The 26381-nt window shown below is 50.0% G+C and overlaps 1 protein-coding gene across 4 annotated transcripts; it reads left to right on the top strand.

The window, feature by feature from the left end:
• The first annotated feature begins 8487 nt into the window (after positions 1-8487).
• Positions 8488-18299, top strand: COPZ2 (coat protein complex I subunit zeta 2). 4 transcript variants are annotated; one of them, XM_077164635.1, is made up of 10 exons: positions 8488-8640; positions 9856-9930; positions 11681-11762; positions 12292-12383; positions 12842-12897; positions 13359-13436; positions 15228-15279; positions 15839-15877; positions 16502-16618; positions 17943-18299. In XM_077164635.1, exons 1-9 carry the CDS (start codon positions 8497-8499, stop codon positions 16553-16555), a joined length of 672 nt encoding a protein of 223 aa, XP_077020750.1. In that variant the 5' UTR covers positions 8488-8496; the 3' UTR covers positions 16556-16618; positions 17943-18299. The 4 variants fall into 4 exon arrangements, with proteins under 4 accessions (XP_077020750.1, XP_077020751.1, XP_077020752.1 ...); XM_077164637.1 differs by lacking the exon at positions 8488-8640 and adding an exon at positions 8988-9098; XM_077164636.1 differs by lacking the exon at positions 16502-16618.
• The last annotated feature ends 8082 nt before the right edge of the window (positions 18300-26381 follow it).

The raw sequence follows: 26381 nt of genomic DNA, 5'->3' as shown, positions 1-26381 counted from the left end.
CACCGCACTCGGAAGCCCGCCCGCCGCGGCCACCCCAGCAACACGCTTCACCAATCAACGAGCCGGAAACTTGGTCGTCACCGGATGTTGCTATGATTGACAGCAGAGGAAGCCCAATGGCTGAGTGTGTCTCCTCCTCTCCTTAAACGATGTCCCAAGACTGACGCGACCCACGGCCCATGGGTGTCCAGGCCCGCCCCGCGGCATAATCCAACCAATGAGTGGAACGAAGACTCTATTGGCCCGCAATTCGGTCCCCTCCGCCGTGCGGCTTCGTCAGGAGCTGTTGTAGGTCGGGCCCTGAAGGGAGCGACAGGTTAAGGTCTTACAGTGTATTCTTCGGCGGGGGAGTGAGGGCCGTAAGCAAGAAATGGGAAGCGGCATGGCCGCCGGAGCGCGGAGTCCCCCTATTGAGGGTTCCCACGGTGACTTGCAAAAGTCGAGTGACACTCACGGAGTCGGGGCGGGCCACGGAGCATGTGGTGCTCGCGGCGGTGACGGTCCCGCCGCCATCTTGAATGCGGGCGCGGGAATCCGATATTCCAATTTCGTCTCCGCGCGAGTGCTGCGCAGCTTCCCTCTCCTGTCATTGACGGTTGAGCCTAAAGCGCCAGGCAGTGGTCACTTCGCGGGAACAGCCCCGAGGTTGGGTTGCCATGACGTTGGTGACTCACCGGGGGTGTGGGAGATGTGACGTAGGAGCGATATTGTCATGATGGAAACACCACTTGCAGCCCACCTTTTCCGCCTCTTGCCTATCTCCCAGGGAGCTTAATCTTGCTTTTTAGGAACTTTTTTCCGTATCCAGAGTTCTCCAATCCCATCTAGCCACATTTTTCGAAACACTTTTGTGACTTTGAACTTTGGTTTACCCCACCACCTGGGAATGTTAAACTTGCAATTTCCGAGGCCCTATTCCAGAGATTCAGATAAAGTAACCCGTAGGTAACGGCCTGTGGAAAGATCCGCGTAATTCTAATGCAGGTGTTCTGAAGACCATGTTTAAGGAATCGCTGATTGGAGTTCGCATAGAGCCTTGCTCTTAGACGTGAGACAAAGATAAGTGTCAACTCAAGTTCCTGCCTCTTCCGAAGAGCCCATAATCCAGTAGTCATTGGTCCTTGTCTAATGAAGGGCCAGGCCAGCTGATAACTTACCAGATACAAACGTGATGTACTTCAGAGAGTTAGGAAGGTTAATTTGGTGACCCATAGATTACAAAGCACTTTCACTAAATAGAAATGTGCACCAGCCTCCACTTGTTGAATCTACTTACAAAACTACTGAGCTAGTTATCCGCTTCAGAGACTGATTCAGAGTTCATGTTTTACTTAGGCATTTTATTTACGGCCTCCCACTGAATACTGGCATATAAACTAGGATTTTGTGTCTTCAAAATCTAGAACAGTATCTGGAATTTGATAGACAAAAATACTCACTGAATAATTGAAGAAGGACTTAAGCAGGCAGGACTGTGATTAGAAGTTCCTGTAAAAGCAGGAATTAAAAAGTGGAGGAGGTGTGATATGGCCAGTTACCAAAGAAATGGGAGACCATTCAACCCCTGAATTGACAATTCATAACTGCTATTAGGTAAGAAGGGACAAGAAATTTAGGTATGACCGTTAAAACTGAAAGATAGCAAGCCTAGACTAGAGTTCTAGGAATTTAAATACAAGACTATTTTGAGACGACAGAAAAGAATGATCATTTGTTTGACGTAGCAAATACAGGATAATTTTAAGCCCTGGCATACACACATACACGCACACTGGGCAATCCCTTATGTATAGGAAATCATGAAACCTTAGAGTCAAATAAACTGAGTGTTTGGGAGAAGTCCAGTTGTATTTTCTCAGCGTCCTTTGATCTGCATAGCTGGTTACCAGGTACCTAGGATAAGAAATAAAATCATATAATGGATTTAAGACTAACATGAAAGCAAAAATAAGTAGTCACTGAAACAAAATACAGTGGCGGGAGGTAGAGAAACCACATTGGGGAGATGAGGTGATTCTGTCACATCACTTTGAGAGTGTAAATTTATCAGGTCACTTTATGATGACACAATATCTTGGAGTAGCACCACCTTTGCGCATCTTCCTTCCCTTCTCTCCCTTCTAGAGTCCTGGGTGTGGACTGATGAGCATTGAGAATAGGAGGGCCTCATGTGTTCATTTGCATTTGCCTCACAGCTTCAAGTACTGTGTATAATTGTGTATAATAGTTAATCCTTTTGAGTGCAAAACAGGAGAGACATGGATCAGGTACTGTATTATTGGGTTAAAAGAATGACTGGGGGTAGTCAGGAAAAGTTTCCTGTTTAACAGTTTCACAAAGGTAGGAAGAGAAGGGGAAAAGAAAGAATTTGCTGGCCTATTGGAAAGACTGAGGAGAATACAGATATAGAGACAAGCTCAAACGTAACAGCAGGCGCTTAGACGGGCAGGGTGTGGGTGCCCAGGATATTTAATACTTGTTGGTGGAGGTTGGAGACTCAAACTGTTTTCCACTCTGACTGGAGTTCCAGAACAAGTCTGAGCAGGTGCAAACCTCTGCCCCAGACCCGATGATTAACCTTGTAAAATCCAGGGTGTGTCCATCTTCACCTAGAAAGCTACCCTCCTCCCTTCCTCGAACCCCGCAGCCCCCAACCCACCCCACCCCCACCCCCAGCCTGGGACAGCTGTTCATAGGATAATTAGCCAAGAAACAAATGAAAGATCCCATGCTGATGTGTCATCAGTCCTGGTATATCCATTAAATCAGCCCGAGACAACCACTGGAAAAAGTGAGCAAGCACCAGCGCCTATTCCCTAAGGGGGAGGCTGAGAGCCAGGTCTTGGCACTTCGCAACTCCTTATTGCCCAGGAGAGAAGGTTACAGGTAGCCAGGAATTCTAATGCTAATTCTAATGCAGGGGATTTGGGGTCATAAAAAAGAGCCAGCTAACTAAAACAAGGGTTGAAATCCCACATGGCCCAGCAATATTTGTGTCAACCCAGCTTCCCCAAAGGAAAAGCCGATGCTGCCACCACGAAGCACATCCATCCCATGAGGATGACACCCGCCAGGAAACCCAGACTGGTTGGGGCTTGATTTCTTTTGGAATAGTGGAAATTGCTTTTTTTTCCCCCTAAGGGGAAACCTAGCTTTTCTGCCACTCTAGCTGTTCAATATGTTTTCTTCTTTAAAGATGTTCTTAAATGTTGATGATTTATATAGGTATTTCTCACTCTCCACCCCATCTAATCCAAGGGACTGCCTGAGATTTCCTAACAGCCCTTCTGAAAGAATCTAGGATTACATCCTGTCAGTACTAAATGTTAGCACATTTTGCAAGGAAATCAATTCCTTTTCCAGCTAATCTGGACATCTGAGCCCCGTTCTTACATGGTTAGCAAGCTTATTGCTATTGAAACAACAAAAAAGGTAAAGCTCTTCTGCAGGCCAGCCTCCTCCCTGTAACCACAGCCACTGTTTTCTTAGAAGATTGCTTCTCAACCCTGTCTGCACATTAGGCTCACCTGGGGAGCTTGTGAAAAAAAACAAACCAACCACCAATGCCTGGAACCCACCCCAGACCAATTAAATCAGAGTCTCTAAGAGCAGGACTGGGCATCCGTATGTGAAAAAGGTTCCCCAGGTGCATCGTGGACATAACAGGTCTTGGCACTGTGAGACCTGGCACTGGCATCATGAATGAACTGCCCGAAAGGGGGAAAAGAAATAGAATTTCAATGGCTAAAAGATTTCAAATTGAGTCAAGAGGTCATTCTGAAGGTTATTCTTATGCAAGCTTCAGCCAGATTCTGCAAACAGCCAAAATAGGGCAACCCCAACCAACAGTGAAAGATATTCTGTGCTCTAAAACATTTTAGTTATTAAGTTTGTTTTTCAGAGACTTGAAATCTTCAGATTGTTCCAATGCCAGAGAAACTCTGAAACCCAGAGATACTGGACTCTCCAAGAACAACTATTGGTTTCATCGGTTCATCCCTTTGCCCCTTAATAACAACGCCTCTTTTCAGCGTTGAAACAATCTAAAGAGCCATCGCCCAGATATCCTTCAAGTTTGAGAAATAATTATCAAGTGAGAGGGAGGAATTGTAACTGAGAAATTAGGATTGAAGGGATGGTTTTGATTACTGAATCATACTCCTTTTTGCTTTCTGGATTATTAGAGTAATCAGGGGAATACCTGAAATCCCTAAACTATATTTCAGCTGTCCTGATATCTAAAATGAGTGTAAATGCCCTTATCCTGTGCCTTTGTGACTTTAAGAGCTGTTACACCCTTTATCTGGTCATTCTCTTGTAGAGCAAAGGCCCCGATGCTAATGAAGTCAGCCGTTAACTACTTCCTTCCCTTTGGTTTATACCTTTAGTACTGGTGAAAGCTTTGCCTCCCCTTCTTTCAATTTATGTTCTCCAATTGAAATGATAATGCTAATACTGTCTCCTCTTCTGCTTTGCAATTGGTATTCAAAATGACCTCATCTGCCCTAACTAAAATCCTTAAAAACCTTGAACCCCCCCTAAAGTTGGGGAGACAGATTTTGGGCTGCTAGGCCGTCTGCTCTCCTTCTACGTGCATGGAGATAAATTCTTTCTCTGAAAAAAAAAAAGCTCCCCAGGTGATTCTTACTGCAACCACAGTAGAAAATCACTAGCTTAGAGCTAAAGGTGGGTAAAAAGAAACAGCAGTGGTTACTGTAGAAGTACAGACTGGAATCATCACCTGTTTTTTTAGTATGTATTATTTCTGGATCCTAAAATGCTCTCTCTCCTTAACCTATACAGTGAAAATGCCTCCTTGTTCATTCATATCTCGATTCAACATTTTGTGAAGCTGAGTTCAGCTGTCCTCTGTCCCCAGTAACATGGGTCCTTTTCTTTGGATAATTTTCAGTGCAGCTGAGGAGGTGCCGTTGTACTGGTGAAAGCTTTGCCTCCCCTTCTTTCAATTTATGTTCTCCAATTGAAATGATAATGCTAATACTGTCTCCTCTTCTGCTTTGCAAAGCAGAAGTGGGTGTTTGGGACTCATACATCCATGGGTGGAAGAAGTGGGTGTTTGGGACTCGTATCTGGGTTAAAAAATCTAGCGCTGCCACCTACTAGTTGGACCATCCTGGGCAAAATGGAGATAGTATATATTCACAAAGCTTCAAAATTAGCTCGTGTGTATAAAGCCACGTGCACCTGGGTAGAGCTGAGTGTGAAGTCCCTTTTTTGAACAACTCTTTCTCTCTATTTACCCTGCAAAACTATCCCAGATAAAGCCAAATGCATTGAGGAAATTAGTCCGGTCCTTAGAATGGTCTACAGGAAGCCCATCCTGCAGGCAGGGCACAGAAGCTTTAGTTTCCTCAGAAGGATGCCACAGCATACCCATCCCAGCCTCATTCTACACATGCCTCCCCCTCTTGACATACAGCAGGAAGGATGGGAAGAGGCTGTCACCCCAGGGAGCTGTTTCTTCTTGTCACACAAGAACAGATGCTGAAATCCTAGGACAGTACAAAATGTGGCAACAGGAGGGGGAGTTGGAGGAAACAGAGTGGTCTCACCTCCAAGCTGGACCAAGGCCCAGAACCGAATCCCATTTGAGTCAAGGCCCCCCGGAAACTGCGCAAGGCAGGGTGTGTGTGCTTTCAGGACCAGTTCCGAGCGCAACTACTCTACAGACTCCAGCCACTTAGAGATGCACCCAACCGCACCGTGAAGGGGCCACAGAGAGCAAAGAAGCATGAAGGCTGCATTCCTTCTGAACCCAGCTTTGCTTCCTCATTCTGGGTAGGCTGCCCAGCTGCTTCTCTTCTACTCTGCTTGTATGCTTCTCAAGTGCTGCTGGCCTTAGACCATGGAGTCCTCCGGGGCGATGCTTTGTGGAAAACGCCATCCTGACGCCCTGCACGCTTAGCTTGCATTTCAACATAGAACGCAGTTAAAGGTGCACCTCCGGCTGGAGGAGCTCATGAAAAGAAAGGAGTCCTGGGGTCTCGGTGGAGACCGAATCTCTTGAAAAGCTGAACTTCAGGGCTCTCAATTTACTGAACTAGCCCTGCACTTGAGAAGTAAACAGAGCCGTATAACCATGGCAACAACAGTGGTGGTGAGGATTCAATGCCTCATGCACTTCCTTCGCCAACGTCCACTCTTACCCCCGGAGCACCTCCCCAGTGCCTTCGCATCCACACCCCCTGGATTTAGCTCTCCTTGGGGAACCACACCAGCTCCTGAAGACCCCTGCCTTCCCAGATCTTCCCCCCTCCCTTCAGAAGGCTGGTCCTCTTCTGCGACAGGTATCACGTGCCAAGCAGAAAAACGCCCCTGGAGGCTTTTTTGTTACTATCTGAAACATGAACTAAAAATTTGTAAATATGAAACTAAAAATTGGCTAGCTCAAAGAAATGTGAGGGCATTGAAATAATCAAATCAGTATTTCTTATGATATTCCCCATGACTAATGACAGTGACTTCTGAGGATCTGGAATCAAAACAAATAAAAAGCCCAATCCTGGGTCCTCTTTCCCCCAGTTGTACCAAATTGTGTTGACTAATGCTCACTATTATAACTCTGACAGCCTGCAACGGAGATTTGGATGTGCCTTCCAAATCGTTGTAGAAAGCGGTTCAGCCAAAGTTTCTTCAGATGTCTACACAGCTCACCCCCTCACCGTCTTCAGACCTCTATGCACCTCTTAGAAGCCCTCTCAAAAGCCCCTACTGAAAATGGTGTTGCCCGGCTTCTCCCAGCCCCCACCCTTCCTGATCTCCATTCTGGCTCTATTTTTCTTAATAGCACTTATCATCAACTGATGTAATATCTGATTTACTTGTTTATTCTTTTTTATTTGCCTTACAAAGAAATGGATGCACACATGCACACTCACACACACACTTGAACATACTCTCCATGAGAGTAAGGATTTTGTTTATTTTACTACTGTGTCCCAGTGCCTAGAAGAGTATCTGGTAGTACATTAGTGAGCACTCTGTAAATATTTGTTCAGTGTATAAAGTATGATTTCATTAAGTACATTTTAATTATTTGTTTAAATAGGTAGTCTGTGAATATTTATACACAATCTCCCTTATCCGGAAATCACGTGTTCATGTATTTACTCAATTACACAAAGTCCACCCCATTTACACAAATGCTTGCTAAGTAACCTGTCGTGTGCCAGGCCCTGTGACAGGTACTAGGGATCTGTGAGTGAACGGGACAGCCATGTGCTCCAAGTCTGGTGGGTTTCCACTGGTAAAAAGTAAAAATAATATTTAGCAATCGAGGAAAATACGATGAAAAATAAGTAGGGCGCAGAGACAGAAAGCATGACAGGAGAGACCTGTCATATTAGGTACAGTGGTTGTCAGGAAGGGACATCTAAGTTGAGACTTGAAGGTAAGAAGGCTTGATGCCATTTGGCAAAGGAAAGCCCCATTTCCCAGTCACCTGCGATGCGCTCCCTGTGTGGCACAATGTGAGAGGCCTTGGAGAGAAGAAAGGGGAAGACATTTGAAATCTAAAACTTGGGTTTCCACTCCCACTCAACTACTAGTTTTAGAATCTTGAAAAAGTCACACAAACTCTGTCACCTTCTGATCTATAAAATGGGGATAATACCTAGCTCACATGTGTGGGTTATATCAGGTCATGGATGTGAAAGTGTTTAAACGTAAAATGCACGTATGACGTTGTTACAGGTAAACGGATAGGTACCATTCAGCAGCGAAAAGCCTACTGGTGGGCTCTTGTCTTCTGGTGTATTTCTACCAAAGAAACCAAAGTGAATTGCAAAGCCTGATGCCCTTGGAGGAGTATCTGTGCTGCTAGGCATGTGTCTTGGTTCAGATAGTGCCACTTCTTGGGAGACATCCTGGGAGGTGTCCCGGGGCCAAGGCTGCCTTCCCCCCAAACTGGAAGAGAGGCGGGAGCTTCTTCCCCACAGAAGACTATCCCCAGAGCAGCCTGGTCTGCTCTCACTGCTAGAACCTGCCCCGAAGACCAGAAGGGTGACCTGGTATGTTCGTACGGATGGTGCCTGCTCTAGTTTGCTGGCTGCCAGAATGCAATAGATCAGAAATGACTCGCTTTTAAAAAAGGAAATTTAATAAGTTGCTAGTTTACAGTTCTAAGGCTGAGAAAATGTCCCAATTAAAACAAGTCTATAGAAATTTAAGGCATCCAGGGAAAGATACCTTGGTTCAAGAAGGCCGATGATGTTCAATGTTTCTCTCAGCTGAAAGGGCACATGGTGCACATGGCAGCGTCTGCTGGCTTTCTTGTGGCTCTACCAAAAAGGACTCTCTCCAAAATGTTTCCTCTTTTAAAGGATTCCAGTAAGCAACTCTACCTTCAATGAGCAGAGACACACCTCCATGGAAAACATCTAATCAAAAGTTACCACCCACAACTGGGTGGGTCACATCTCCATGGGAACAATCAAAATGCTCCCACCCAGCAATACTGAATGAGGATTTAAGGACATGGCTTTTCTGGGGTCCACCATAGACTCAAACCAGCACAGTACCAAAGTACCTAAGAGCGGTCAAGAGACAAAACTGGACGTTGCCTGTGTTTTCTGCTGGCCTCAGGGCAGTCTGAGGATTCCCCACAGGCGCCCAGAGGAGGTAGGAAGAAGGGGTGGACCTGGGGCAAAGGAGGATGCGGAGAGTTCAAGGCGCGAGAAAATGGAAAGGAGCCCAGGAGAGAGGGAAATGAGAGATGGGGGAAGGAGAGCTGGAGTGTAGGGTGCAGGGCGGGGAGGGCGGGACAGGAGAGGAAGGAGAGCGAGCAGGAGGTAAGGGCCGTGGGGAAAAGGAAAGACAAGCACAGGAGATGGGCGCGAGGCCTGCGGCGGCCGGGCAGCTAGCGGGCGGTGGCCTCCGGGGGGCGGCCCCGCGGGCAGGGCCGGCCGGGCGGGGGCGGAGGCGGGCCGGCAGGCGGGCGGCGCTGTCAGTGCGAGGCGGCGAGCGGAATGCAGCGACCGGAGGCCTGGCCACGTCCGCACCCGGGGGAGGGGGCCGCGGCGGCCCAGACCCGGGGCCCGGCGCCGCCCGCAGGAGCCGCGGAGCCCACGGGGCTGCGGGTATGGAAAGCGTGGGCGCCCGGGAGCCCGGACGCTGGGAGCGGAGCTCAGGGAGGAGGGAGCGCAGCCACCTCCCAACTCGCGCGCCCCGCGGCCAGGAACTTTGTGCCACTGCTGACCAGCCCCTGGCAGGGCCCGGGCCGAGGGCAGGGGAGAAAAAGTCCGCCGGGTGCGGACTCGCGAGGAGGCCAGTCCTGAGCCCCGCCGGGCTCAAGTTCTGGATCAGTTTGGGGGGAGTGATGAGAGGGAGGGTGGAGGTGGACAGGGGTTCCTCTGGGAGGAGGTAAGAGTGGCCTGAGCGCCCCAGGCTCCCGTCCGCGTGAGCCGACTGGCGTGCTTCTGGAGCCCACCCGGGCCAGAGCCTGGAGGCAGGCACCAATCCAGCCTCGGTCCGGGGTCATCTGGAAGGAGGAGGCTCGGCGCCACTGTCCACCCGGCCCAGGTTCTGTGATACACTTGGACTCGGGCTCTGGAGCAGTCAGTGCATGACAGAACTTGGGCCCGGATGGACCTTCTGCACACGTCGGGTGCGGCGCCACCCGGGGCCTGCAGTGAAACACCTGCCTGGAGTAGAGCAGCCCCGGAGTTGGCCCATATGGGGGGGTTGGGCCCGACCCTCTGTGGACCTTTGGGGCTGGAGTCGCTGGAGCCTGAGGATGTACCCTGGAGCCAGCAGATCCCATAGAGCCAACAATAGCATGTCCACCTTGAGAGCTGTTGCTTCAGAGACCAATGGAGTTCCCCTCTCCCTTGTCAGTTGCAGGAACCTTCTCTCTACACCATCAAGGCTATTTTCATCCTGGATAATGATGGGAACAGGCTACTGGCCAAGGTAAACCGGCACCCTAGCCCAGAGGCTGACACCAGAAGGACCTGGGAGACACACAGTGCTGCAGCACTGGGAACAGAGGTTCTCACCCAGCTGACTCTCCTATCTCAGGAGAAACTCCACTGGTGACCTCTGCGATTTGGAGGAGCTCAAGGAGCTCAGCTTAGACTTCTCCAGAGGACCTGCTGTTCATCCTCCTGCCTTGTCAGGCTGCTGAGTCCTATCCCGAGGGAGGGTTTCCTATGGTTCTACTCATGTTGCCTGAAACGTCTTTCCATCGTCCTTCCCACTGGCCGGCTGGGCCCTGGGTATAGGAAGGGACCTCCTACAGGGTCAGTGGAGTGTTGGACCTGGGATCTGGAAATCTTGGCCCCCAAACTTTAAACAAGCAACCTCCACTTTTCTTCTACAGCTTGGTGAACACAATTGTGGGTGTCTAAGAATTTTTAGCCAGGCAGGATTTTAGAGACCATATTAGTCCAACTCTCACATTTTACAGCTGAAGAAAATGAGATCTAGAGAAATGTGCCTGAGTTCACGATCTGTTAATATCAGGAGCTATGAACTGCAGTTTTTTTACTTGAATCTCGGGATGGTTTTCACCCCACCCCAGTTCAACTAGGTGGTCTCCATCCTATTGAACATGGCCTGGGTAAAAAAACTAGAATGATCCAAAAATAAATTTCTATGGTGGAGATAACTATAGCAGGGCTATAGCGTCTAAACTAGTTATGAATGTGTGTTAGATTTCATTGTTGTGGTTTGGGCTGAAAATTTGTCTTGTAATTTTTTTTTTTTTTGCCTTCATGACATTCAGATGAGCTTCTCCCCTGCTGCAGTGGCCAGCAGGGAGAATGCCAATTTGCCTGGAGATTGAGCACTAAATAGCAAGATCCACACGCACAGAAGGGAGAGCTGGCCACGCTTTGCCTCTGTGTCTGAGGTGGATCATCAGTGCCAAAGGCTCCAGGGCCTTGCTCCAGCATGAAACATCCATGTCACAGATTAAAAAACTGAGTCAGAGAGGCTCACAGAACCCAAACATAAAGACATTGGTCTAGTTATACAGAATGTGCCTGGAACGTTTCCCTAGTTTTTGTGGGGTTTTTTGTTTTGTTTTGTTTTGAGGTGTGTGGTCCAGGAATCAAACCTGGGTCTCCTGCATGGCAGAGGAGAGTTCTACCACTGAGCTACCCTTGCACTGCCCTTCCTTAGCTATTTCATCTTCACCCTAGCCCTGTCTGGAGTCAGACTGTCCTTCGTGTTGAATCTCAGCTCTGCCCTTTACAAGCCACAAGGAAATTTGGGGGAAGCTCCCTGACTTTGCACCCCAGTTCCCCCAACTAAATAATGGGGGTAAAAGTGTTCTTGTAATGGAAGTTGTTGTTTATGATTGCCCTGGCCATAAGGAAGGACTCCGGCTCTGCCCTCTTTTCTATAGGTTCAGGTCAGTGTAGAAACAGTGGCCCAGCGACCACCCTGGTCCTTAACACGCTGCATATCTGGGGAGTGCATCCAGGAGGGGACCCCAAAAGGAGGCCTCAAAACTCCTCTCCTTTTTATGACCTTGTTTGCTCAGAATTTGTGATTATGGAGAAATAGTGAGCAGACAGGCCGGAGGCAGGAAAGGGGAAATGGGACGCTGTGGCAGGGCCCCACTTGGCCAGTACCCACTGTCCCCTGCCACCCAGTTGGGGAAAAGCCAGGCAGGCACCTTAGAACAACTCCACCTTTCTCTTTCTCCATCTCACAGTATTATGATGACACATTCCCCTCTGTGAAGGAGCAGATGATCTTTGAGAAAAATGTCTTCAACAAGACCAGCCGGACCGACAGTAAGTGCATGCCTCTTTCTCTGCCAGAATTTTCAGGTGCACACGTCACCTCCATCTGGGCATGTGGCCTTGTACACCCCCACGCCATTCCAAGGCTCTGTCTCCTTTTGTTCCCAGCTGTTCTCCACTCGCTTTTTCTGGGGAACCCTCACTCCCCACCAGCTCCATTCCTCCCTTCACCCTAGCCACGTCAAGTCTTTTTTCCCAGCCAAAGAGGGCACTTGTATTGTGTATCCCCCTCAAGCCTGGACTCACCCCAGGGCACTGTGCATGGTCCGGTTGGGGCGGGAGGGCCACTCTGAACTGGTGTGTTGACTCCTCAAACTGAGGCTGTCCCTAGAAATGGCATAGAGGGTGGGGGCAAGGACACAGGAAAGCCTCGTGGTAAGTCCCCAGTGCGGGTTTTTCCAAGAGTTCCTTGGAAAGGGAAGAAGGAACTAGAAGGAGAGGTGGAGAAGTGAAGATGAGGAGGAAGGGCCAGTCTGGGGCCAGGCAGCATGGGCGGGACTGAAAGCCCCTCCGCTTCCAGGTGAGATTGCATTTTTCGGGGGTATGACCATCGTCTACAAGAGCAGCATCGACCTCTACCTGTACGTGGTGGGCTCATCGCATGAGAACGAGGTGAATACAGGAGCCTGGGGCGGCAGGGAGGGTGTGTCTGCGGGAAAAGACTTGGAGTCTGAGTTAGAAGCTGGATCCTGGGGGCTTACCATTGGTACCCCTCCTTCTAGGTTCCTGGAGGAGGGCGGGCCGTCCAGAATGGTTCTGTTTGCGACAGTGTGTATCCATGATGTCCTTTAGGTTCCCTGGGAACCAGATATGAGGTCATCACTTCTGTGCAAGGAGCCTTTGTTTCTTTCTTAAACCAACTAGAGAAGGATACACTCGGTGTCCCTCAGTGGAACACCCCAGGGTGCCAAACCCAGACATGAGATGTTCCTGCTAAGGTCAGGCTGCAGACAGTCTCACCTGCTGCAGCTCGAGCCCTGACGTCTCTGCGCAAGTTCCGAGGTCTCCATTTGGCTATCTCCAGTTCAAACTCTTGTTTTCTTCCCCACTGTTTCATCCCTCGTCCCCAGCTGATGCTCATGTCCGTTCTCACCTGCCTGTCTGAGTCTTTGAACCACATGTTAAGGTGAGTGAAGTTCCCAGCCTTCCAAGGACCCCCTTTCCCCCAGGCCTCAATGCATCGCAGAGGCAGGACTCTTCCTCCCTCCTCTTCTCCTGAAGTCCCTGGAACCTGAGCATCCTCCTTTAAAGCTCCAGAGCTTTACCTGACCACCATGGTGCCACCTAAGCAGAGGCCAGGGTAGATTCTGGGTTCCATAAAGGAAGTAGTGTCAGTGTCCAAAGTATGACAGGGTGGGCAAGGTGAGGCTAAAGGAAACAGACCTGTCCTGTGCTCAGGAATCCCTTGTACAACCTCTGCCCTCATAACCTCTGCCTTTATACTCAGCCACCCCAGTCCTTAATGAGGGGTGGTGTGGGAAGGGGAGGAAATGAGGCTGTCTTGAGAGAGAAAGTATCTGCGTGGCCTAGGCAGGGACTTGGCTCCTGCTGGCCACCGGGAGGCTCAGAAGCCTGTGTCGCCTTCAGGAAGAACATGGAGAAGCGCTGGTTGCTGGAGAACATGGACGGAGCCTTCTTGGTGCTGGACGAGATCGTGGATGGCGGGTGAGAAGCGGATGGAGAGAAGAGGGCCACTTGCAGCGAGAGGTTGCCTTTGAGGGTCATCAGCTCTAAATTGTACCCAGCATCTTGTGGCCTCTTTGGCCAATGTCTCCCTCCCTTCCCAGTAGATGCCCAGATATATCACTCCCCCACCCCACACATGGGAATGGAGGTTGATTTCAATGTTAATCAAAGTCAAGCCAAGCAAAAAGGTAATCTGATGTTAAAATATGGTAGACTGTTGAATAACAATATTTTTAGAAAATCCACTTTGATCTGCAGTGCCCAGGAGAAGCAGGTAGCACAGATGCTTGCCCCTTCCTGGAAGGACTTCAGAGACTGGCCGCAGCCTCCCAGTCTTAGGGCTCAACTCCAAGAATAGCCATCTTACTTCTTCCTGAGCCTCACTTTCCCCATCTTTAAAATGGGGGTGATAAGGGAACTACCTCATAGCACTGTGAAGATGAAGTGAGATGATTCACGAGACACTCGTAGTTCTCATTCAATAAATGTCACCTCTTGATTGCACGGGATTATATTCTTAGGAAGCTGGCAGCCCTCATGAGAGAGGTTGGTTGGGGTGCAATATTCAAGGAGAAAAAGTTATGGCTCTGGGACAAAGGATAATAGACATTTCTTGAGAAACATCCATGTGCTTCTACAATTACATGCATTTTATAGATGAGGAAACAGGCTTAGAAATTAAAGTAACCAGCTAATTATAAATACAGAAAAAAATAAAATACAAAAGCATGGTACCTTGGAAGAACCTGTGCAAGGAAGGATGGCTGAGTGTGAGCTTTATAAGCTCTCTGCCTCTGAGGAACGCCTGGCATGCCCCCCAAGGAGCTGCAGTCTTCAGCCAAGAATACAGGAGGAAGCACTAGTCAGGAAGCCACACCTGGATGGAAGCCTTAGCAGGCGATGCCTCTGGTTATGGGTTAAACAGCCTCGGGTTAGGGCACCTGGGACTGGGGGCCCATCCCAGCGGTGGGGGCTGGGCAAGGCTCTCGTTTCCCTCGGGTTGGTACAAAAGGACAAACTAAGTTTCTGCCCTTGAGGATCCTCACCGCTAAGACTCAGAAGCTGTCGCCTCTCTCTGACAGGGTGTGGGAGACGCCACCCCACCCCCAGTGCAAGGCCCTCACCCCCTGCATCCCCCACGCCTCCCCACCCCCATGCATCACAGAAGAGAGCCCATTCATGGAGAAAAGCCTCCACGGGTCTGTCAAAAGGGACAGGAGATTCTGACTTTGGAACTTCCTTTTTATTATTGTTATCATTTTGCCTACGGCATGACACTGGGGCATAAAATCATAGTGAAACAAGATAAGAATCCCAGGGGCCTCCCTTCCTTCTCGGCATCTGAGTTGTTTGTTGGTTTTTTTTTTTTTTCAATAGGGAATCTATCCTTAGACTCAGAAGGTGATGGTGAACTTTTTTTTTTTTTTTTTTTTGCACGGGCAATGATGTGAACTTTTAAGACCGCTGAGCTTGTGACAGGTCTGCTGTCGATAGCCCGGTCCTTCCAGACTGGACGCCCTCACTTCATTTCAAAGCTTTTGCCCAGTGATGACAAAGTGCGTGGAGCACTGGGTGTGAAGGGACGAGAGTCAGAGCTGAGTGCCCTTCCATGGTGAGGCAGACTTCTGACTTGAGTATCAGTGGGAAAATATCCTGCAGAGGGGATATTTCGGGATATTTTGAGGAGAGGGAAGAGGCTTGGCAGGAAGAGGAGGCAGAGGGAAGAATCATGGCACCGACTTTCCTTCTGTTTTTTCTTTCGTGTTGTAGTGTGATCCTGGAGAGTGACCCCCAGCAAGTGATCCAGAAAGTGAATTTTAGGGTAAGAGTCTCCTGCATCCCCTCTGCACCCCCAACTCTGGCCAGCCTGCTCTTCCTCTCCCCCACCCCCCGCCCCGTCCCGCCTGCACTTGCTGGGACATCAGTTGGGGTGGGGGTGGGGGTCTGTTAGTAAAAGAAATATTCCCTCCCCCATGGGATTACGAAGCATCTCACCATCCTCCCCGGTGGAAGTACAGATGGGGGAAAGAAATCCTCGGAGACACGAACCAAGTGGCTGCCTCGGCCTTGAGGCTGGGTGTTTGGTGTATGGATAGGAATCTCCCTGTCTAGTTTGGCTTTCCCATGTCTGGATGAAATCTTTCCTCCCATCTTTAGTCCTTTTCACCCCCTCACCCTCTGTGCATGGAAGGGCCCCAGGGGCCTTGGTTTTCGAATGACAGACTGTGGGGCTTGCACTCCCTGGTGAGACAGGTGCAGTTCAGGATCACCCCTAGCATCGTGCCACACTCCCCACCCTACCCCAAGCCCCTGTCCTTCGCCCCTCAGACCTAACACTCTGCCCTGGCCTGACCCCTACCCCCGACTCTGCTTCCCCACAGGCAGATGACAGCGGTTTGACTGAACATAGCGTGGCCCAGGTAGGCCCCCTGTGTGCGCCTTGGCTACAAATGGGCTAGAGGGACAAAGAGAGCCAAGCATCCCAGGGGGGTACTGGAGAGGTATTGAGGCTGAGAGTGCAGGACAGAAGGGATGAGGCAGTGACAGGTGATATCTTGGAGGCCTCCAGGGTCTCCAACAGGGTGGGGGGCTGGGTACTCATGGATGGATGGGTGTATTGCCAGTAGCTCACCTCGTCTCCTTGCTTGATTTATGTGGATTGAAACTTGGGACAAGCTACACCTTGGAGATGCTGGATCACTCATCTCCAAAATCTAGCTGGGGGCTTAGGTTCCTGATGCTCCCCCCAACCTGGAAAGGACACCAGAGTATGAATTTGCCTCACCCTTGGCAATTTAGAATTCACCCTGGGATTTTTCAGGGACTCTTAAGCCCATGGAAGGACCTGACTTTCCCCACTCAGTACTCACTGCCTTGCCCCTGAGTGACAGCCTTGGAAAAATCCATCACCACCACGTCCTGTCTGGGGGGTACCGTGGGGTGGGGGGCGGTTCCCTGGCTCTGTGGCTTGACTGGTTTCCCAGCTGTGCAAACTTCTTGCTTGTCAAGCAGACTGCCTTGACCTCCCTTCTGTCTGCCCGCAGGTCTCTCTGCACAGACTAATCCTGCTTTTACGGAGCTTCCTGCCCTGGCACTAACTACCTCCTGCTGTGGTAGCCCAGGTCAAGGATGGGCCTGTGCAAGCTTGTGTGGAACCCCAGGTGTGGTGCCCACTCTCCTGTCACTGCCCTTGGTCTCACCCCAACTCTCCCTCCTCCGGGTTCTCCATGCCTCCCCATACTGTACTGGGATGAAAGCAGCTGCATGGCAATTTTCAGGGTGGAAAGTAGTTAGGAAACTGATTAGTTAGCAGATAGGAACATAGGCTCCGGTGTAAGTCACTCCAGGACATATATTCCATTTTAATTCTACAAACTGTGTGACCCAGGGCAAGTTACTCAACCTCTTTGGGCCTCATATAATAGGACCCTCCTCATAAACTTATGAGAATGAGATGATCTAGTGCAGAGAAAGTACTTAGCACAGCTCCTCGAAAAGAATACATGCTCAATAAATGCAAACCACTCTATTTTTCCAAAGGAGGAAAGAATGAAGACATGCCTTTTTTTTTTTTTTTTTTTTTTGACATGGGCAGGCTCCAGCAATCAAACCCGGGTCTCCGGCATAGCAGGCAAGAACTCTGCCACTAAGCCTGCCCCATACCACTTTTTAATGGATAGCATTCTTGTGTAGAAAACACGAAAGCTGCGATAGCCAATGGGAGATAAAATAAGGGAAGACTTAGATGCCAACTGGGAGAAAGTGGGAAAACCCCCAAGCCAGGCTATCCTGAAGAACAGAGGGAGACTGAGCGCAAGGGGCATAGGTAGGAGCATGGTATGGATCCTCTCTGAACAAAACGAGGCTCAATGGACAGAGGAGAATCTGCAGGACGTGTGTGCATACACCTGGGGTCCACTGTCTGTATGCTGGCACTGATTGCGCACAGTGTATGAATCTGCGTAAACTATGGACTGTGCCTCCTCGGCAGTGTGAGTGCAAACATCTGTGTGCAGGTGTTCCGTGGCAGGGTTGGGCCAGCCACCCTTTGCCAGCTGTGCCACATCAGCAGCTGGTTGGGGTGGAGCGCTGAGGACACACTGCCAGCCAAGGCCAGAGCTAGAGGTTGGCTGAGGTATCTGGGCTCAGGGAGTCCTTGGCCTGGGCCCAGTCTCTGCCTGAACATGGCACCGTGGGTGGGAGCTCACACAAGGCATGGTGTGGGGGAGATGGGAACAGCAGCCACACCTATGGGCTGCGGATGTGGGAACCTGAGGGTTGGGCTGGGTAGGAAGGGCCTAGGGTGGGAGCTGGCTGCGACCAATTTAAGCTGCCCTTTCCCAACTTGATGGCTGCCACCTAGTGACTGGGGCTCGCAGGGGCTAAGGGAAGGTGGGCTGCAGACCTCCCTTTATTGCAGTGTTCCAGAAGAAAGGCACTCCTTATCCCCCTCAATTCTTTCTCAACCTTTTCCCCATCTCCCAGGTTCTTCACTCTGCCAAGGAACAAATTAAATGGTCATTACTGAAATGAAGGCTGTGGATTCAAGGCTCCCTTCCCCAGACCATTTCCCCAAACTTGGAAAAAACCCAAAGACCCCAGGGAACAGGAGAGATCCCTCTGTGTACCCCATCCCCTCCCAGAACTGACTCCTGAGGTCTCTGGACAGGGATTCTGAGATGCAAAGGTTTGACCCTGGCACTGAATCATCCCTTCTCACTGCCTTGCCCTGCCCACTGGGTCATGGGAATCAGCTGAGCTGCCTTAAGTCAGACCTTAGGCATCTGGGGCCCGAGGAGGCATCTGGGGCCTGAGGACCATAATAAAATCTGCTTTCCTCTCCTGGTAGAGTTTCCTTCTCTTTTGGCGTGTGTGTGTGTATGTGTGTGCGTGCGTGCGTGCGTGCGTGTGTGTGTGTGTGTGTGTGTGTGTCCCAAATGCAAAGCTCAGTATATTTCTGGAGTCTTGTCTTCAGGGATGCCCGCTACCAGGGTGTGTTCCTGGGGATGTGTGATTGGGGTGGGGGTGGGGACGCGGATCAAGTAAAAGGGGACTCTTTAACGTAGTGAATGGATGCAACATTGCACCACCTGGCCCCTATGTGGTGGGGAGGTGTGTGTGTGTGTGTGTGTGTGTGTGTGTGTGTGTGTGTGTGTGACGCGGGGACAGTAAATACTTCCGGGAAAGCAAAGAGTGGTATCCCCGTTTTGTGAGTGCCTTACAAACATATTGGCCCTGCTGGGGGTTCCTTGACTCACTTTTTCCATCCCTAACCTCCAGAGAGGAAGGGAGTGAGGCTTCCTCTGGACAAACCGAGGAACAGCGTGCCTGTTTTTCTTGGCATGTCTGGGACCAAGGAATTCCTACACTGGGCACAAGAGCCCTGCATGCTTGCCACTCGGCCTGGATGCTGGAAGCGGGGACGCACTCTCCAGTTCCTATCATGTCCGTGGCCAGTGCACCCGAGGCGCTCCAGATGATGTGAAGAATTGCAAGTCGGGAGGGAAAGAAGGGCGAAAGAGGATGCTGGGCAAAAGGAGAAAGATGGAGATGTATAGTATTTCTACGGGATCCGCCTCCTCTTCTCTCTCCTCCTGCCCTAGAACTTCCCGTTACTCTCTTTCTCTGAGACGTACGATTTCTGCGTCCACGTCCCCATGTCCCCGTGCGTGTCCAAGTTTCCGTCCCGGGACAGCTTGTTTCCCTCAATCTTCCGCTGTTTGCAGTGCTGCTTCATGCCCCGCCCCAGTCCCACGCGGCCGCCGAGCTTCGCAGGAAGCCCCGCCCCCGGACAGCATCCGTGGTCCTGTAGCGCCACCTGGAGGGAAAAGTGGGAAAACGCTCTCCTTCCGGATCCAGCTTCCCTAACTAACTCCACCTCCAGGGCGGGTCTGACACCGCTCTGCGGCTTTTCTCCTCGGCTTTCTACGCGGGCAACAGGCCGTTGCCCTAGCAACCAGCCCATGTGACCCGTCCAGCACAAATAGGCGAATTTCCGCTAGCACCTACAATAAACTAGCTGCGATCCCCGAGCGTTAATAGAGGCTTTTCCTGCGGGTTATCACGTTCTTCATTACAGAACTCTCCAAGGAGTGGATATTTATAATGAGCATGACTACTTGCGCAATTAGAGAAAATGATAAAGATACAGTTATATAAGCATATACGTTGTAACCGCTGTGTGCACAGCGCATTCCAGTAAACAATGCAAAAAGGCAACTCTGAGGGGAATAAAGGTATGCAATTAAATACCATAGAAGTTCAGGGGCCAGTGTGGCGACGGGAAATGAGAACGTCTCCAGAAATACTTTGGCAAATATGCGGCCACACCTAAAGTCTGGCTCCATCCGCCACCCCTGAACAACCGCAAGGACTGGAGGGGCAAACCCGCTTCCTAGCAACCGGGTCGCGCCCGTCCTGGCCCTGCAATCTGTGCCGGGAACAGAGTGGGGAGGGATGGTAGGAGCCCGGCCGGCACGCTTTACACTGGCTTTCTGAAATCTGTGAGCTACGCGATGCTACTCCCATTTTACGGAGGGGAAGACGGAGGGTCTGAAAGGTTAAAGTATTTGCAACAGTTTCTGCAGAGCCCGGGCTGGGGGGCAGAGAACTGCTAGGGGAGGGGTGGCCCCTATCCCACGGCGGTCGAACCCCTCGCCTACACAGGGTCTGTACAGGGTTAAGAGGAATGAGCCTAAGGAACACGGCAAAGCAGAGAAGTCAGCAAAGTCTCATCGCCCGCTGTGACTAAAGGACTATTGCGGTGCGGGGGAGGGCGAGCCCAGAGAGGGCGGCGCGGAATCGCCAGAGCACCCGGGACAGGCCGGCGGGCAGGGGTCGCTGCTCATTCCCAAGGGTCCCAAGTTTGCTGGCCGGGCTTTCTGGGGACTGATACGGAGACCGCGTTGGGTCCAGAGGGACCCCCACCCCCACCCCGGCCGCTGCCTCCCCGGCCTGCTCTCGGTGCCCGCAGGCGGGCGAAGCAGCCAGGACGGCAGGCTTGGGGGTCAACTCCGAGCTCTACCCGCCGGCACCGGCTCTCGGAGTCGGCGGCGGGAGGGCAACAGCCAGAGACCCGGCGGGGGACCCGCAGTCTGCGGAAGACCGGGTTTCGGGAAGGGTGGTCGGCGGTTCCGGGTGGAGGCGGCCGTCTGGGCGTGCCTTCTCGTCTCGTCTCATCCCCAGCGCCCCTCCCTTCCTCTTCCCCTCGGGGATGGCCCAGCGGATCCCGAGTGTGGAAGGAAGAGGGGCCCAGGAAGCCCCCTTTCCTCCTGCTGAATCGGTGCACGTCAGACACCGAATTCCCAGGAGGCTGGGCCCAGCCAGAAGGCTGCACGGAAACACTGGGCCGGGGGGCTCTGCGAGGGAGGGGCACTAGCCATCCCCGACCCGGCTGCGGGAAACAGAGGATGCGGGGCCCAAGCCTCGGACCCCCTTTATACCACCCCCAGACAGTCTCATCTCCTTTTCCGCGCGCCCGCTACGTTTCGGCGATTGGCCGGCAGGAAGGAAGGGCTGGCCGGATTGGCTAGCGTCCAGACAGTGATGGATAGCTCCCCGCAGGCTGGACCCGGGCGGGTGCGTGTCACCGCCCCACGCAGACTGGCAGAGGCGGGCCCAGCCAGCCCAGGGGTGGCCAGTGCCGGGATGAGTAGAGAGAGACCCCACGGGGGTTCAGACTTTCTGTATCTTCAATTCCCTTTGAAACTCTGCTCTGTAGAGTAAATTCCCGGTAGATTAACACCGGAGCCTGATATACGCAAAGTTGAGTAATTTACCCAAAGTGGGCTATGGACCTCCTTTTCCCTCCAACCCGGGTCTCATACATTCAACAATATTCATTCATTCACTCAAATATCTGAGTATTTATCATAAGCCAGGCACTGGGGAAAGAAAACGAGGAAGACTGATTAGGAAGCAATATGGGCAGCCCAAGCAGAGTTTGCCAATGGGTGTTGAAAGGAAGGAAAGGATTTGAGAGCTATTTTAAGGTAAAAATGCCTTTAGAATTCAAATGTTGTCTTAGATTCTGATCTGAGTAGTGGCAACAAGTTAGAGTTTACACTTAAGATTTTGCTCTTTGTCACAGTGTAAGTCATACTTCAATTAAAAAAAAGAAAATGAATTAATCAAATGACTGCCAAATTATATCCTGTCATCAACATTTGTATGGTCTTCATGTATTTCCTAATCTTCATCTCTACTAGCTAAAAATGGAATATCTCAGTTGAGGATCCAAAGAAATGAAAGTGAATGTGGAACAAATGTGGAATTTATACTGTACATGTAGATGAATACCATCCCGCAAAATGGTCTCTTTGCAAAGAAAAGCAGCATTGATAAAAAAATAATAATAAAGTAAACTCTTTTTTTGAAATGCATTCTTTCAACAGACATAGAAGTGGTGGTTCTGAGCCAGGCACCTTGCTGAGGTTTGGTGGGAGCTTCTAAGTTGAATTGGAAGACACAGTTCTTGGCTCAAGGAGATAACAAGTTGACTGCAAGCAAAGTCGTATATGCAGATAATGAAATTATAAGCATTCGTAGAATAGGCTGCATAGAAGAGATGCATAGTGTAGAATGAGATGGGGAAAAAGGCACTACAAAGGGTGCAACAGTAAAGAGGCAAAGAAGCATAGCAAGCAAAGAAGCACAGAAACCCCGACTTGTTTAAAGAATTGCAAATAGGCGAACATAGCTCAAATAGAGGATGTGTGTCACCATGCGGGGAATGGGGTATGTTATGGTATGACGTTTCTCCCTAAACAAATGGAAACTGGGTGGCCACAGGCATTGAATGCTATGCTAAAAGTAACTACCATTTACCAAGTTTATTACTCTGTACACTTTAGGAATACTATTGTCCTCAAAACAGTCTAACAAAGTAGATGCTGTTAGTCCTATTTTACAAATGAGGAAACTGAGGACCTAAGAGGTTAAATATTTTGCTCCAGGTCACAGAGATGAGATTTAAATCCATGCTAGTATACCATTGCCCAATGCTCTTCTTGCCAACCAGAGAGCTAAGGCGCTTGGGTTGTATTTTGAAGATTACAGGGAGTCATTGAAGATTTTCAAACAGTTACGTGATATCAGCCTTGCTTTTTGAGAGAGAAACTCTGCCTATAAACTGGAACATGAATTGAAATGGGGAATAGGAATTTAGGGTCAGTTTATGACCCACAGAAGTAAATCATTTTAATTACAGTCACTTCTCATCCTTTTTCTTAAATACCCAGCTTGATTGCTGACCTTATTCACCAAGCAGTTTGGAAAAATCAAGCCCATACACAGAGCTTAAAGATTTGATGCTTTTAAGTTAATTCATATCGTTGCAAGCAATCATTCAAGAGGCCTTACAAAGGAACCACTTTGTCAAGGACAGTGATTTGACATTTAGGTTCTGCAAAGTCTGTTTAAAATAATAAATCAGTTTATAAGTTATTTGGCGCCTTCTTAACATTCCATTCCCCCAACTCTGAAAATAGACGCACGCACAGAAACCAACAAAAAACAGACCAAATACAAGAAAAAGAAGTGTGATGTGAGATCTGACTCCATTTGATCAGACCCACAATTTCTTTTTATCCAGACACCTGATTTTGAAGGCATTAAAAATATGTATCTTGTCATGACAGCTAAAGAGCCTTCATCTAAAAGAACATGAGGCTAGAAGAAAATTCAGAAAGTCATGAAAACTATGCCCCTGGCTCTAGGAAACAACTTTTTAGTGAGCAACAGAGTTTCCTGGGATGGTACTTTGGGGACATACCACCACTTAGTAGACGTCTATCGAAAGAATTCATTTCAAAAAAGGAATCTATTTTATTTTATTTTATTTATCTCATGTGGAGATGCAGGTTCACTGGTGGAACGATTGGAAAGAGACTGGCATCAGTGCTTCTGGGTCTCAGTAGGTGGGGTACCCCTCCCACTCCTGAGTTCGGAAGGTTAGAGGACTCCTCGAACATTCCCTCCCAAGAGACGTCTGGAAAGCCCGGAACTCAGAGCTTGATTTTGGGAAGACAGACGAGATTAAGGAAAAAAAAAAAAAAACTTCTGAGAGCAAAAGATATCTGGCTTTCAAGACCAAAAAAAATATCGCGGTCAGTTTCGGGATGGCGACAAGAAGAGTTGGAGTTCACAGGTCTGGCCAGAAGATGGCGCTGTAAGACAAGCCCCATTTCCCTTCTTTTTAGGGGAGTGGGATCAAGGCGGGTCAGTGGAAGGCCTGCAGGAACTAGAACTTCTACTTACCGGGCGGCAGCTATGCCAGAGAGCGCTGAGCATGGGAAGTTCATCCCTAGAGATCCCCTAAACCACAGAGGAGAACAAGGGCGAGAGGGTGGGGTGGCCCACATCTGTGGTGTGAACAACATGTGGTTTTTAATCAGCTTTAGCTAGAATAATTTACATACATTAACTTCATCCATTTTCTGTCTACAGTTCAATGAGTATTGACAACTCTATGTGGGAATTTTGTATAGCTCTAGGCATACCAACTCCAGTACTGTTTCTAAAATAACGCAATTAATAAGTGAGTGCAGTCATCAGCTGCATTTATTTTCAAAGAAAGGAGACTTCTTTCCTGTACAAAACACAGAATAGCTTCACACATAGGTTTCTTCTAGTAAAATGTATGTAAACACCTCATATTTATCAAGTGTTGTGTAAGAGTACTCTGTTTCCTCCACATAGGGAATTCTATTTGCTCTCTCGGCTGCTGTGAGGTAGGCAGGCCTCGACATCCCCACTAGACAGGTAGGAAAACTGAGGCTCAGTTGAGAAGGAGGTTGCTTTGTGGTCCCAGGAGCGGAAGCAGTGGGTCTGAACCCAGGTGTAGGCTTCACTTTGAAGACAAATTTCTCTTCTCTCAAGGTATTGTCTGGGACCCAGTGCGCCAGCCCCCAATTGCTCTCTGGTGAACACAGAATGGTTGCAGCTTCCCAGGAGCCCCATCCTGACTGACAAAATGGCTGGGTGGATGGGGGTGTGGGTGGAGGAAGGAGATGGGGAATCAGACTCACTTCTCCAGACGTGAGTGACAGCTTTGAGGGCAGTATTGAAATGAATCTGAGAAGCTAAGAATCCTGGAAAACCTTGAAGAACACCCACCCCCACTGCAAGGATTAGGATGCAGACAGTCTCCTTTTTGTGCAACAAGGAGAAATAATTATTCCTGAAGGCTGGAGAAGCATGCCAAATGCTAGTCCGGGCACAGAGTATCCAGGGACTGAGCTCAATATCATTGCATCCTGAAAAACTTAAAAATAAGTCTGAGTCTCTAGCTCTGTATCTCTTTGTTCTAGGGGTGCATTTTGAGTTTCCTTTAAGTTCCTATCTAAATATAATGAGAGGAACTAGGGTTAGTTGGTGGGGAAGTAGACTAAGGACTGAGAAGAAAGGAAGAGGAGAGACAAGGGTGGCTGGCACCTGAGGCTGACCCCCTGCACACCAACCTATCCCCCACCCCCAAGCCTGTGCTCCTCCAAAGGATGTTCAGTTTAATGCTCAGACCCTAGGCAACAGCAGAGAACAGCAGAGCAGATCGGCTTAAGGGTCCTATTTGTAGAATCTGAAAACCCAGAGGCTGCCCTGGCAAGCTGCTTAGGGCTCTGGGTCAAGAGAAATGAGGAGCTCCCCTGGTGACAATCTTTCTCCTCCTCTTCCTCCTCTTTCTAGTTCTTTTCTTCCTTCCACTCCCCTTAAACTTGCTGAATCCCTTAGGCAGCTGGGATCAACATAAGCTAGAGACTGATACGTGTACAAGGGAAACAGGGGGGCCTAGAAACAGCAGAACCTGGGAGAGGTATCCATGTACAGGGCAAATGAGGGGAGCCTGGAAACAGCTGAATCTGGGGAGATGGAACTGCCTAGTGAGAGAGTAAGGGGATCCTGGAAACTGCTGAACCCAGGGAGGCCAATTTGTGTACAGGGAAATATGGGGGAACCTGGAAACAGCAGGATCTAGGGAGACAGTTCGTGTACAGGGGGGCAGACAGAGAGAGAGAGAGAGAGAGAAGCCTGAAAACAGTTGAATCTGGGGAGATTCGTGTGCAGGGGAAACAAGGGGAGAATGGAAACAGCACAATCTGGGGAGATGTGTCAGTGTATGGAGAAAGCTGGGGCAGCCTGAAAACAGGGGCTCTCAGGGGATGGATCTGTGTGGGATTGCAGCGGGAGAGGAGGGGGGAGCCTGGGACTCTGATGAGGCAGGCGGGGTGCAGGGGAGACAGGCAAGCACAGGAGTGGAGTTGGAATGGTGGTTGTATGGAATGGGGAGTCCAGTGGAGCTTCCTTCCTAGTTAGGCTTGACTTTGAGACCCCTTCAACTTCTTCTGGACAGGTTACGGTAAGAAAGTAGATCTCCAATGGAGACCCAGGATTCCTCATGGCGAGGAGAGAAGATGGGTCTTTGTAGACAGTTGCTGACCAAGTCTTAAAATAAGCATGCTTCAGTCTCAAAGCCAGCTCATTCTAGGCCCCTGGAATTCCTTAGGGGAGCCAAGAAGTTGAGAGAGGAGAGGGAGATGAAGAGGTGGAAAAAGTTGGGTCCCCCTCATGTTCTTCCCCATCCTCTCTGACAGGCACAGACCCCTCCTCTCCCTTTCCACCAGCCAACCTGACCTCCTCTCTGCCAGCAGTTCACTTCTGAGTGACATACAGACAAAGACAGAGCTGTGGACAATCGAGTGGGGGAGGGCCCACAAAAGCTCCCTCCTTACTCACCACCACCACCCCACCCCACCCCCAGCCAGGGCCAAAGGGAGCTGTCACTCCAGCGGAGCTGCGTTCAGAAGAGAGGGTGACTAGGGGCTTGGAAAGGCCTGAGATTTTTGGGATTCTGCCTGTGCCTCTTGGAAACCAGGGTTTCCCAACCACTTGCCTCTGAGAGGAGAGAGGGAGGGGCGTCAGCAGCCCACC

The sequence above is a fragment of the Tamandua tetradactyla genome, chromosome 6 (genome assembly GCF_023851605.1).
Source record: "Tamandua tetradactyla isolate mTamTet1 chromosome 6, mTamTet1.pri, whole genome shotgun sequence".
Classification (NCBI taxonomy): Eukaryota; Metazoa; Chordata; class Mammalia; order Pilosa; family Myrmecophagidae; genus Tamandua; species Tamandua tetradactyla.
Note: the sequence above shows the minus strand (reverse complement) of the source record. Positions and strands in the feature narration are given on the sequence as shown.

What these genes read in the sequence shown, in the direction of transcription:
- COPZ2 (XM_077164635.1), top strand. Translation starts at nt 8,497, where the DNA reads ATGGCTTTTCTGGGGTCCACCATAGACTCAAACCAGCACAGTACCAAA. An exon ending in CAAGACCAGCCGGACCGACA is followed by an intron (nt 11,763 to 12,291) that starts GTAAGTGCATGC and finishes CTCCGCTTCCAG; the next exon opens with GTGAGATTGCATTTTTCGGG. An exon ending in GCTCATCGCATGAGAACGAG is followed by an intron (nt 12,384 to 12,841) that starts GTGAATACAGGA and finishes CCTCGTCCCCAG; the next exon opens with CTGATGCTCATGTCCGTTCT.